Here is a 13,879-nt window from a genome sequence, read left to right as displayed (position 1 = left end):
AAAGCCCCGCGACTTCATTGAGATTTTTTTTTATATATTGGGCCAAATAGGGAATGATAGTGAGAATGCTTTGTGTTTATGTCATCGGATATGTAAATGAAATGAAGCATCTTATGGATTTGATTGGTCCGTACACAATCACAGACTCCTTGTCTTATCTTGCACCAAGAGATTTTTCTGAGCGGCCATTTTGAATGGTGGGTCCTTTCCTCGCCGAACGAGCGAGATAACAAAGCCCGGCTCTCACACGGGTGTCGTGACTTCATGGCCGCTGCAGACGCAGGCGGGCTGTGTTGTCGTGCCGCTCCGTCAGAATGACTCGTCTGGAAAACACCGGTCTCCGGTGTCCGAGTCCCGGCGTGTTGTTGTCGGATATGATCGGGTCGCCGCCGTCGTTTCCCGGCTGGAAGTTGTGAACATAATAAAACCACGATGGAGACCGACCCCCTTGAAATGGGTCGGGTCACACGGACGCTTGTTATCGACAGATTTGTCTTTTTATTACGATTATAATTATTATTATTTCTGGATTCGGAGACACGGCGGGGGGGGGGGGGGGGGGCCGGTAGGTTTCTGAACGCTGGTCCGGTCCCTCCGCTCGCCGGTTTCCTTTCAGCAGGTTTTATGGGTCAAGAGTTGCTCCCTCCTTATTTGCTAGAAATAGAAATTCGCTTTAAATTTGACGGCGTACTTACTAGACTGGACAAGTAGACTTACATTAGAGTTCACAGTAAACTAAAGTCAAGTAGGATGAAACCCCGAGTTGTCCCCCGGCCGGCTGCTCCCGGCGGGGGTCCACCACGTCATGTGCCTTATGAAATACAGCGTCGGTCGCTCGCGGCCAGCTTCTCATCATCATCATCATCATCATCATCATCATCATCACGGTTCTTTTGGAGAGAAGGCAGACATGCACAGCGGTCTCCTCTCCCTCGGCTTGCTTCTGTCCATCCGTGTGTGTCGTGTGCCGGGTTCTGTGTCCCGGCGGACCCTCGGACGCCCGGCGCCTGCGGGTCGGCACCGCACCGCAGCGCACGGCGTCCGTCTGCGGATGTTTGGTTTCTGCGAAGGAAACTTATCCATTTAATTTTGAATGTTGTTTTATTCTAGAACAGGTATAGACTTATTTATGCTTCTGAGATGAATCTGATACATGTGCAGTACTAGGACTCGTTTAGAAAACAAAACAAAAAAAACCCAACAGTACACATATTAAATATAGGAGTAATATCAACACAAATACCAGCAGTTGCACTTGCGCAATATCGGTTGGCTGAGAGTAAAGAGGCGAGGCGGCGAGCTGCCGGCTCGTCGCCTCCTCCCGAGGGGGGTTTCATGGGAAGGAGTCGGTGACGTAGTGTTTCTGTAACATTGCACGTGGAGAAAATACCAAATGATTTGCTAAGTGGGAGCAAACGTGGCTGCATCTCTGATATACTACCGTGTTTCTAAGCTTCGGTTCCGATTGTGTATTTTTATTTTTCTCTCATTTAGTTTGTGATAAAGCTTGGCCGGGTCTCTCCAGGGGGGGTCTCTGAGACGGAGGACTTTCCCCAGACAGTCTTTTCACGAGGAGGAATGAAACTTTGGCGTCTGTTCTGTATTTATTGTTAATATTCACTTGAATAATATCGAGAAGTATAGATTACAAAAAAAAATGTGTTGTTCGAATGCGACGGCATTTCTAGAAACCTGTATGTTTATAAATAAAACGTTGTAAACCAAACGCGTGTCTCTGGTGTGGCTTTGGTTTGAAGTAAGGGACTGAGACTTGGGGGAGGGGGGGGGGACTTCCGGTCTCTGCGCCGGTTCTCCGCGAGACCGTTTCCACGCGGGACACGTGCAGCTGAACATGCGCCGACGCTCCCCGAGTTTCCGCCGCGCGAAACGAATTCGCGTGGCGTCCACCAGATACATTGTAACAGAATGTAACGAAATGTAACGGAATGTAACGGAATGAATGTAATGCCGCGCCGCCGCTGTCCGTGGTGCTGAAATCTCAACCGTCCGTCACTGTGGCGTGTGTGCGCGTGTGTGGGGGGGGGTGGGGGTCTGTGTGTCCTTGGCTAAAAACGGACCGCGGCTCTCCTGCGTCGTTGCCTCGTGCCTGCCCCCCCCCCTCCGAAAGAAAACCACCACAACGCCACTTTTGACTAATTATTATTTTTTTATCATCAACAACCATTTCAATGGTACACCTGGAAAACTATGTGCACATGTAGAAATATTTCCTTCTTAAATATAAGCATTCATTACCTACATATAAATAACTTTCAGATCCGGGACAAAACGTTACATAACGCTCACAAAAGGGGGGGGGTCGTAAAATCCAAATCAAGAGAGAGAGAGAGAGAGAGACAACATGCAAATTATATAGAAATAAATACAAGGTTTGCATCCAATTCCCTTTGTTTACTCAAAATAAATCCTTCCCAGGGAATTGTGTGGGACACGGAGAGAGGACTGTGTGGACCTATACGAAGGGAGCATGGCCTATGTTCATCTAGACGGGGAGGACAGCAACACACTATAGTAACACTACACAATCAGCCACAAAAACACTGCCGTAGAAAGACACACAAAACATACATATTCCTGTCGGTCGGGGGGTGACGCTGCAGTACTTTGTGCCTTGTTTTTTTCTTTTCTTTTCTCGAGGATCATGGTCGCGTTCCGCTGGAACGGAGGACTCGGCAGGACTCGGGAGGACTCGGGGAGGACGGGGTGGGTGGGTCCCGGGGCGCCTGCGCAGCGCGTCTCCTGGCGGAGGGGGACGCGGGTGCCTCAGCGTCTCTGCGGGACTCTCGCGCATTAGCGGGTCGTGTATACATGAACATTTATTTTGTCGGCGGTGACGTCAGAAGTCCGTTCAGAGCAGTAGTTTGACCCCTTGCCCCCCCCCGGCCCCCCTCCTCCCCCCCCCCCCCGCCCGGCTGTTCCTCTACGGGTGGCGCAAAAAAGGTCTGCGTCAAATCTGGACGGGCTCGTCTCCTGTCAAGTGATGGCACGATGGAACAGAAGACAACGCTGCAATGCAACAAAAACCAAAACTCAAACCAAAACCCAAAGCTGTCGTCTGTCTGCTGTCTGTCTGCATGTCTGTCTGCATGTCTGTCCTCCGCGTCTCGACGCCTGCCAGTCTCTGGAGGTGGAGGACGCCGTGTCGGCTCTCCTGTACTGTCTCCCCCGCCGCCGCCGCCGCCGCTGCCGCCGCCGCCGCCGCTGCGCGCAGGGTTAGAACATGCTGGTCTTTACTAACGTGGCTTTGGCGCCGTTCTGTCTCTGCAAAGACGACAGCACGCTGGCGAACGGTCCGCCCAACGAGTCCGGGATAGAGGTGATGGCGCCCGGGGCGGTGGCCCAGCCCTGGCCCGGCGCGGTGGCGCCCATGCCGGCTGCCACCGAGGTCTTCACCTGATCCACCTGCGCGCCGCCGCTGCTGTTCACCTGGCCGCCCGTTGGACTCGGTCCGCCGCAGTTGGAGGTGGGCACGGGGTTCGGGCCCGGTCCTCCCGTGCTGTCCGGGTCGGTGGATTTGGCCTCTTTGCTGTCTTCTTCCCTGGAGTCGGACTTCTTCCCGGAGCCGTTCTTTGCGGCCGCCGCGGCGGCTGCGGCCCGCGCGCTCCTGCTTGCGGAACTTGGCGCGCCGGTTTTGGAACCACACCTGAGGGAGGTTGCGTGAAAGGAGGAGAGACTTGGTTCACTTTCCTCATTCATCATCATCATCATCATCATCATCGTCTTTATAATAATCGAGCACATGCTATATGCCACGCGCAGGCGTCTCATTGGCAGCCATAATGAAAACAGCCCAATGCTGCAGAACAGCAGTTTTAAAACCGCACCGTCGTGTATCAACGGCCGTGTTCCGCCATCCAAATGCTTCCCAAATGTGGGAAAGTTTACTTCAAAACTTGCATCGCGGCGCGGAAGCCGCCATCACACAAGAGTCGATATTTGATCTTAAATCGCTTTAAATCAATAAACACTCATTTCTGGGTGATACTCGGGTAGGGGGGAGGCTGCGTAAATACTCAAGAGGCTGCGCCGCAACGGCATCAAGTCGTGCGTAACGGGGCGTCGGGTGCGTAACGGGCTCCGCGGAATGCGGGTGTGCGCGCCTACCTGCACTCGGGCTTCGGTCAGGTCGATTTTGAGAGCCAGCTCCTCGCGGGTGTAGATGTCCGGGTAGTGGGTCTCGGCGAAAACCCTCTCCAGCTCCTTCAGCTGGGCGCTGGTGAACGTGGTCCGGATGCGCCTCTGCTTCCTCTTCTCGTTGAGTCCTCCGTGGTCGGTGAAGAGCTTGTAGGGAACTGCGAAGGCACCGAGACGGGGTCGTTAGTAACGAAACAATCCGATCAGCCCTAATTGCGGTGGTGGTGGTGGTGTCAAGTTGGGGTAAATTCAAACTCGACATTTTTTGGATAAAATCCGGTCAGTCGGGGCGGGCTCGGTCCCGCCATCGTGTTGTGCCTCCGCTTGCCTGCGAGTGAGTTGCGCGTTGATACCGTGGCTGACCCGTCATCCGCTTAATTGTAATGGTAAACTAATTGTTGAGGCTCGAGCTTGGAAACTTGTCATAATGTTGCCGTCCGCCCCGGCCGCGTCGCTACTGTAACTGCGGTCCGCTGCCAATAACGAGCCTCAGTCTTTGGTTATCTAATTATTTTTGGAAGCTTTATGTCTCATCGCAAAGTAAATACATTATGCCGATCATTTCGGCGGCTTAAGATAATTTTGTTGGCGGTTTGGGTGTGACTGGGATAGTGTAACCCCGTAACCGAATTACCGCTCGCCTGCAATCGCTTCTAACGTGATAAATTCTTTCATTTGTGTAAGCAAATGTCGTTTGGTAAATACTAAACACGTTTCCATTTTCAAATGCAATCAAGGCGCCCTATATTACGCGGGGGCCGAGCCGCGGCGGCGGAAGAAGCTTACCTGCAGCGTACGGGCTGCTCTGGTGCTCGCGCAGGGTCCCCAGGCTGCACGAGCCCGGCGTGAGTGACGGGCAGCCGGAGGTGGCCCCGAACGTGGTCCGGATGGGATTGTACTGAAAGCCGCTGGCCTGACTGCACGAGCTGAAGTCCGCGTAGGCCGATGCCAGGCTCGACGTGTCCATCCCGGCCATACAGGACTCGTAGGCGGAGGAGTTTAGGTAAGAATACTCCATTTTATACATTTGAGAAGGCTCAGTGGAGTCAGAGAGTTGCACTTCCCTGGGAGGACAAAAAAAAAAAAAAAACAACGAAAAGAAAAGAAAGAAAGAAAGCCAAACGAACTGGAAATTGGATTAGAGGTGGCGTGGACGCCGCGTGCAGGCTGGTCTGGTTTGGTTGGGTCTGGTTTGGTTTGGACTGGGCGGTGGGAAGATGTTGACTGCTCGGCGCCCGCTTCAGAACTGGCCTCCTTTATAGGAACCTAGCCCTGTTTTATGAAAAGCCCCCTAAGAGCCGCCTAGCCCGAGGTCTCTAGAGCATATAGTCCTCATAATAAACTTGGCTCTTTCCGCTTGGACAATAGCAAAGCGTTTGGTCTTATTGCGGCGCTTTTTTACATGACAATAACTCATCAGTCTATTGGGCTGGCACTGGGGGCCCGCGCTGTCCAACCTCCCTATCATTGATCCCCTGCATCTCTAATTAGAATTTAATACCGCGCCATTACGCGCCAAGCCCCCCCCCCACACACCCACCACCCAACCCCACCCCACCCTCCAAAACACACCCCCTCCCACCCCGCGCGCCATCCACCCTACTCCTCCTCTCCAAACCACCATCTTGCCCTTTAATTCAATCACACCACTTGGAAATAATGAAAGTTGGGTGACGATTCTCCCTGATCCAATTTTCTCCAAGCTTTTAAGCCTTTTAACCGACCGTATACCTTGGGCAGAGTTTCACCTAGTATTCTCTCTCTCTCTCTCTCTCCCCCTCTCTCTCTCTCTCTGGCCGTCTCATCACTCCGGGTTCTTTCTTTTCTCTTGACTGCGGATGCCACCAATCCGGGCTGTTGTTAAGCGGCACGCACACCGCACGAGCGTGCGGTGTGGCTGCGTAAATACGCGGCGCCGCGGCGCGGCGGCTCCACGTCCTGCGCGTTTCTCCCCCATCCGATGGCCGCCGGCTCGGTTTTGGTTGGGCCAGAACAGGTTTTAAACTGGAGGCTCTTCAGACGCTCACTTCCGCTCCTGGCTCGTGGACCTGCTCCAGCTCAAACGAAAATAAACGAAATTAATGTAAAGAAATGTATATCTCCTCATATCTATTCGTTAGGTTAAATGAGCTTCCCAAAATGGCGTCACACCAAAGGAGCGATCAGGAATAATAAATGATTCATAACTGATCTGCCCAGTTCATATATATATATATATATATATATATATATATATATATATATATATATATATATATATATATATATATATATATGTGTGTGTGTGTGTGTCTGTATCCTCTGCATCCTGCAGCATCATAATGTTATAAACTTCATGGGGCGTTTTAATGATTCAAATGAGCTCCTAATTACTTTTCCCGCTTTCATTATTGCTGTTATTTCATCAATAACGTGTTTATAATGAGCGTAAGGAAGTGGCGGGGCATCCGCGGCCCTCTGATTGGCTAATTCGGCCCCTGGAATAAACGCGAGCCGTTTCCTTTGTTCGACTGTTTCCGCTTCAGGTGTTTTTCCCGGCGGAGGGTCTCCCGCGGCTCCCGCCTCCTGATTGGCTGGGCGGGATTTCAAGGCGGATGCACATGTGCGGTGTCCTGTAATAAAGGTTATGCTGCTGCTGCTGCAACGAGGCCCAACAGGGCTGAGGAACCTGTCAACGGTCCTGTCGGGCTGCTCGCCGAGGAGTCTGCTCACATGTCCCGGGAGCCAGTGGCGGCTGGTGCTAAACATTTTGGGGGGGGGGGCGCAGTTTACCTTGGCGCAGCACACCTGACAGCCGCTTTAATGCCCACACAGAGTTATTAAGAAGGGCCATGTAGCCTACTATAGAGTTGATCAGGGTTCGTAGGCGGTGGATGATTGACAGTCGAGACGTCGTGGTGGGTGTGAACATGATTGACAGCCACGAGAATTGTCCAATCACGTTAGATCGAACAACAGTAAAACAATACCAATTCACTGCCAATAAAAAGGGGAGTGTCTGGAAAATGGAAAATCTGAAGAAGCCAATCAGACAGCAGCCTCAGGTCACCTGCTCGCCACAAGTTTGAGGGCTGACATGAGGTGTGGTTTGGCCGGCGCCTCTCACCCAGGAAGTATATGTATTCAGACAGGAAGTATATGTGTTCAGACAGGAAGTACATGTATGCAAACAGGAAGTATATGTATTCAGACAGGAAGTATATGTATTCAGACAGGAACCAATATTTAATGCTGCTGACCGGCGCTCACAGACTGAACACACTTCTATTTCATCATTATTTAAATTATACAACTAAATTATTTTAAAGTAGGTTTTCATCTCTTGATATTTGAGGGGGGGCGGCGCCCCAGCGCCCCGTACTGGCCAGCCGCCACTGGAGCACAGCCACCCTGCCGCCTCTTTTACCATCGTCTGTTGTGTTTATGTCTGCTGTCGGTAATCATCAGACCGGGGGGGGGGGGGAGAGAAGAAAAATCGTTTGTCCAAAATTTAAATGAGGAAAATAAAATATAAATGAAGGGACGATACATGGTGTTTTGCTGTTTTTTCTTCTTCTCCTGTTCTCTTCTCAGGACCATCAAGACAGTCGTCACTTCCTTCTCTCCTCGCACGAGCCGCTTCCGCTCATCTGAACCTTTTCTTTTTTTTTCTTCCCCCCCCCCCCCTTTTCTGCACGCGCGCTCGGAACCCGCCGCTGCACCAATCAGCTGATGCGATTATGAACCGAAGCGCCAAACGGCCCCGCGCCCTGCCTGCCCGCCGGCCTGCACGCGCCCGGCGCGCGGGCGGGCGGAGCCGCGGCGGCGGCGGCGGCGTTAATGTAATGAAGCTGAGAGAAAGACGCGTCCTTTCTGCTGTTCAGCCGAGACAAACGCAATTACGGCTTTTAGCCATCGGTTCCTTTCAGTGGGAACGGCTTTTTATTCCTGTGGTGTGCAGTCCACTACCGCGGTCCACCGCAGTCCGGTCCACCGCAGTCCGGTCCACCGCAGTCCGGTCCACCACCGCGGTCCACCGCAGTCCGGTCCACCGCAGTCCGGTCCACCGCGGTCCACCAGCTCCTCCTTTTATAGCGTCAACATCTCCTTTTAATTCTTTCCACCGGTTAAACAAAGCGTCCAGGGCCCGAATAAGACTTCAGCACATCTGGCCACATGTGATGTCACGTGGCGTCATGTCATGTCATGTGACGTTACACGACGTGATGTGATGTGTGTGACGTGGCGTCATGCGGTGTGTTGTGACGTGAAGCGGTGAGATGTGAGCATATTGTAGCGAATTCGGGGGGGCAACGCCACCACAGGAACTGCCGCGGCCGGGACGCGAACCCGTGTCGCCCGCACCGCAGGAGGCATCGCTAACCGCTGGACCAAAGGGTCAGACCCGCGAGCCAGCGGCCAGCGTGTCTTCTTATCCACGCACCTTACACTATGAAACACATCGTCACCTCCAACCTGCAGCTCTAACAGATGCTGGCCCACAATCCCCCGCTTCACGTACCAATTATCAGCTAGTTTTATTTCTGATTACTTCTTTACTGCTTTATTGATCCCCGTGGGGAAATTCTTCCTCTACATCTAACCCATCCTAGCTGTGTAGCTAGGAGCAGTGGGCAGCTCCCGGGAACCAACTCCGGTTCGTCTTGCCATGCCTTGCTCAGGGGCACAGACAGCAGTATGAAGCCTAACATGCATGCCTTTCTGAGAGGCGGGAGAAACCGGAGCACCCGGAGAAACCCCACGCAGACACGGGGAGAACATGCAGACTCCACACAGAAAGGACCCGGGATGACCCCCCCCCCCCCAGGTTGGACAGCAATAAGCACTTAATGATCACCGATCACTATGATTGGGACGAGATGTCTATGGGAAATGTTGGCTAAATCTGAGGTCTGGACTCCATCGCGAGGGTTGAGTTTCGGCTGCTGTGCGTGTGCGTGTGTGCGCGTGTGTGGCTGCTGCTCTGCGGAGGGGCTGCAGGTAAACCGGCCTCCTGCTGGAGCAGCAGGCCGACACGGGGCTGCACCCCCGGTTCACAAGTGGCTGCAGCCCCGCTGCACAGCTCTCGATATGAAGCACCGTCCCCACAAAGCAAACAGTGGGAGTGCATGAAATCCCTGATTTACAGTAGCATAATGGCGCTTTGATTCAACTAAAGCGCTGGTTAATTTGTGATTCAGTGCTTTATAAAGAGCGCCGACCATATGCTGTCACTTAAATAAATCAGCCCAACGCCGTGTTTGCAAGACCCGGAGTTTCTTTGGCAAGTGGCGGACAATAGAAGGAGACGGACCTCCTCTCCATTTAGAGCTCCGTGCGGTTGCTCAGCGCTGCTGGAATGCGGGACGACAGGGGGGACAAAAAGAGGAACAAAATACCTTTGTCTCTGGATGGATTGGATGGATCCACTCCCACCCCCACCCCCACCCGCACCCCCACCCCCGAAAAACAGCCAGAACGCAGAAGATACAGACAGACAGACAGAGCGAGAGACGGACAGACAGAGAGGGGGGGGAGGGGGGAGAGAGGGGGAGAGGGTGATGGGAGGACTGACTGTCAGCCTTCACCTCATGTCTCACTCACTTCTCCGCCCGAGGAGATCCTACATGCTTATCAAAACGCTTATTAATAAGGGCGGCTGTGTGTGCGCGCGTGTGCGTGTGCGTGCGTGCGTGCGTGCGTGCGTGTGTGTGTGTGTGTGGTCGCCAGATGACATAAAACATTCATCCGGGACGCTGTCCTGTCAGCTGGACGTCTCTATCTACACGGGGAGTCTCGCGCTGCATCACGAGCCGAGAAACGACCCAGCGCCCCCCACGAGACCCGTGTTCACATGAAGGCCCAAAAGACGCGGAACCAGGAAGTACCGTCTGCCAGCACCGACACCCTTTCCAGAGTTTAATGACAAAGAATAAGAATTTAAAAATGGAAAGACGTTTTGTTTTAGCAACATCGAAAACTGGTTTCTCTTACAAATAAAGTAAAATGTATCCGTGCAACCCCTTTGTGTCTCGTGTGATTTGGTAGTTTTATTTGTGTCTTGTATGATTTGGTAGTTTTGTGTCTCGTGTGATTTGAGTGTTATTTGTGTCTTGTGTGATTTGGTAGTTTTGTGTCTTGTATGATTTGGTAGTTTTGTGTCTTCTATGATTTGATAGTGTTATTTGTGTCTTGTGTGATTTGGTAGTTTTATTTGTGTCTTGTATGATTTGATAGTGTTATTTGTGTCTTGTATGATTTGGTAGTTTTGTGTCTTGTATGATTTGGTAGTGTTATCTGTGCCTTGCATGATTTGGTAGTATTATCTGTGCCTTGTATGATTTGGTAGTTTTGTGTCTTGTATGATTTGATAGTCTTATTTGTGTCTTGTATGATTTGGTAGTTTTGTGTCTTGTATGATTTGGTAGTGTTATCTGTGCCTTGCATGATTTGGTAGTATTATCTGTGCCTTGTATGATTTGGTAGTTTTGTGTCTTGTATGATTTGATAGTCTTATTTGTGCCTTGTATGATTTGGTAGTTTTGTGTCTTGTATGATTTGGTAGTTTTATTTGTGTCTTGTATGATTTGATAGTTTTATTTGTGTCTTGTATGATTTGATAGTGTTATTTGCGTCTTGTATGATTTGAGTGTTATTTGTGTCTTGTATAATTTGGTAGTTTTGTGTCTCGTGTGATTTGATAGTGTTATCTGTGCCTTGTATGATTTGGTAGTTTTGTGTCTTGTATGATTTGGTAGTTTTATTTGTGTCTTGTATGATTTGATAGTGTTATTTGCGTCTTGTATGATTTGGTAGTTTTGTGTCTCGTGTGATTTGATAGTGTTATCTGTGCCTTGTATGATTTGGTAGTTTTATTTGTGTCTTGTATGATTTGAGTGTTATTTGTGTCTTGTATGATTTGGTAGTTTTGTGCCTTGTATGATTTGGTAGTGTTATTTGTGTCTTGTATGATTTGGTAGTGTTATTTGTGTCTTGTATGATTTGGTAGTTTTGTGTCTCGTGTGATTTGATAGTGTTATTTGTGTCTTGTATGATTTGGTAGCTTTGTGTCTTGTATGATTTAGTAGTTTTGTGTCTTGTATGATTTGGTAGTTTTGTGTCTTGTATGATTTGAGTGTTATTTGTGTCTTGTATGATTTGGTAGTTTTGTTTGTGTCTTGTATGATTTGAGTGTTATTTGTGTCTTGTATGATTTGGTAGTTTTGTGTCTCGTGTGATTTGATAGTGTTATTTGTGTCTTGTATGATTTGGTAGTTTTGTGTCTTGTATGATTTGGTAGTGTTATCTGTGCCTTGCATGATTTGGTAGTATTATCTGTGCCTTGTATGATTTGGTAGTTTTGTGTCTTGTATGATTTGATAGTCTTATTTGTGCCTTGTATGATTTGAGTGTTATTTGTGTCTTGTATGATTTGGTAGTTTTGTGTCTTGTATGATTTGGTAGTTTTATTTGTGTCTTGAATGATTTGATAGTGTTATTTGTGTCTTGTATGATTTGAGTGTTATTTGTGTCTTGTATGATTTGGTAGTTTTGTGTCTCATGTGATTTGATAGTGTTATCTGGGCCTTGTATGATTTGGTAGTTTTGTGTCTTGTATGATTTGGTAGTTTTATTTGTGTCTTGTATGATTTGAGTGTTATTTGTGTCTTGTATGATTTGGTAGTTTTGTGTCTTGTGTGATTTGATAGTGTTATTTGTGTCTTGTATGATTTGGTAGTTTTGTGTCTTGTATGATTTGGTAGTGTTATTTGTGTCTTGTATGATTTGGTAGTTTTGTGTCTCGTGTGATTTGGTAGTGTTATTTGTGTCTTGTATGATTTGGTAGTTTTGTGTCTCGTGTGATTTGATAGTGTTATTTGTGTCTTGTATGATTTGGTAGTTTTGTGTCTCGTGTGATTTGATAGTCTTATTTGTGCCTTGTATGATTTGGCAGTTTTGTGTCTTGTATGATTTGGTAGTGTTATTTGTGTCTTGTATGATTTGGTAGTTTTGTGTCTCGTGTGATTTGGTAGTTTTGTGTCTCGTGTGATTTGATAGTGTTATTTGTGTCTTGTATGATTTGGTAGTTTTGTGTCTTGTATGATTTGAGTGTTATTTGTGTCTTGTATGATTTGGTAGCTTTGTGTCTTGTATGATTTGGTAGTTTTATTTGTGTCTTGTATGATTTGAGTGTTATTTGTGTCTTGTATGATTTGGTAGTTTTGTGTCTCGTGTGATTTAGTAGTTTTATTTGTGTCTTGTATGATTTGATAGTGTTATTTGTGTCTTGTATGATTTGAGTGTTATTTGTGTCTTGTATGATTTGGTAGTTTTATTTGTGTCTTGTATGATTTGATAGTGTTATTTGTGTCTTGTATGATTTGAGTGTTATTTGTGTCTTGTATGATTTGAGTGTTATTTGTGTCTTGTATGATTTGATAGCTTTATTTGTGTCTTGTATGATTTGATAATGTTATTTGTGTCTTGTGTGATTTGAGTGTTATTTGTGTCTTGTGTGATTTGAGTGTTATTTGTGTCTTGTATGATTTGAGTGTTATTTGTGTCTTGTGTGATTTGAGTGTTATTTGTGTCTTGTATGATTTGAGTGTTATTTGTGTCTTGTGTGATTTGAGTGTTATTTGTGTCTCGTGTGATTTGAGTGTTATTTGTGTCTTGTATGATTTGATAATGTGATTTGTGTCTTGTGTGATTTGAGTGTTATTTGTGTCTTGTATGATTTGAGTGTTATTTGTGTCTTGTATGATTTGATGTTATTTGTGTCTTGTATGATTTGAGTGTTATTTGTGTCTTGTATGATTTGAATGTTATTTGTGTCTTGTATGATTTGAGTGTTATTTGTGTCTTGTGTTATTTGAGTGTTATTTGTGTCTTGTATGATTTGGTAGTTTTGTGTCTCGTGTGATTTGATAGTGTTATTTGTGTCTTGTATGATTTGAGTGTTATTTGTGTCTTGTGTTATTTGAGTGTTATTTGTGTCTTGTATGATTTGAGTGTTATTTGTGTCCTGTATGATTTGATAGTGTTATTTGTGTCTTGTATGATTTGATGTTATTTGTGTCTTGTATGATTTGAATGTTATTTGTGCCTTGTATGATTTGAGTGTTATTTGTGTCCTGTATGATTTGATAGTGTTATTTGTGTCTTGTATGAGTTGTATGATTTGAGTGTTGTTTGCGTCTCATCAGTGTAATCTGTCTTGGTCTTTCTCGTGGCTGGACTGACGGATGTGTGCTTGTTGAGGTGTTCCGGGTCCCCGAGACCCATTTCCAGGCGCCCAGATGGAAAGTGACATCCGGAGACGAGATAGATTGGATTAAACTGGATTAGAGGAGTGTGTCCTCTCTCGCTCTCTCCCCCCTCTGTCTTTCTCTTGCTCCCTCTCTCTCTGTCTGTCTCTTTCTCTTGCTCCCTCTCTCTCTTTCTGTCTCTCTTTCTCTTGCTCCCTCCCTCTCTCTCTTTCTGTCTCTCTTTCTCTTGCTCCTTCTCTCTGTCTGTCTCTCTTTCTCTTGCTCCCTCCCTCTCTCTCTTTCTGTCTCTCTTTCTCTTGCTCCTTCTCTCGCTCTCTGTCTCTGTCTTTCTCTTGCTCCCTCTCTCTCTCTGTCTCTGTCTTTCTCTTGCTCCCTCTCTCTCTGTCTGTCTGTCTCTCTCTTGCTCCCTCTCTCTCTGTCTGTCTCTCTCTCTTTCTCTTGCTCCTTCTCTCGCTCTCTGTCTCTCTCTCTCTTGC

General features: G+C 48.0%; 1 protein-coding gene and 1 long non-coding RNA gene across 3 annotated transcripts in view; one reads left to right on the top strand and one right to left on the bottom strand.

Annotated features, from left to right (window-relative positions):
- Nucleotides 1-10,135, top strand: part of LOC130115604 (uncharacterized) — a 10,698-nt gene extending 563 nt beyond the window's left edge. The window contains exons 2-3 of one of the 2 annotated variants that reach the window (XR_008810514.1): nt 4,893-5,158; nt 9,865-10,135. This is a non-coding gene — a long non-coding RNA (uncharacterized LOC130115604). Of the gene's footprint in view, nt 1-4,892; nt 5,159-6,680; nt 7,326-9,864 lie in introns of those variants that run through there. The other variant, XR_008810516.1, reaches the window with a different exon arrangement.
- On the bottom strand, nt 3,235-5,233 carry LOC130115517 (paired mesoderm homeobox protein 2B-like). The gene is given in 4 exon segments (XM_056283247.1): nt 3,235-3,615; nt 3,617-3,664; nt 4,126-4,313; nt 4,942-5,233. Coding segments are annotated over 4 exon segments (858 nt in total). The 5' UTR covers nt 5,183-5,233.
- Nucleotides 10,136-13,879: the final 3,744 nt, after the last annotated feature.

This window comes from Lampris incognitus, chromosome 1 (assembly GCF_029633865.1).
Source record: "Lampris incognitus isolate fLamInc1 chromosome 1, fLamInc1.hap2, whole genome shotgun sequence".
Taxonomy (NCBI): domain Eukaryota; kingdom Metazoa; phylum Chordata; class Actinopteri; order Lampriformes; family Lampridae; genus Lampris; species Lampris incognitus.
Note: the sequence above shows the minus strand (reverse complement) of the source record. Positions and strands in the feature narration are given on the sequence as shown.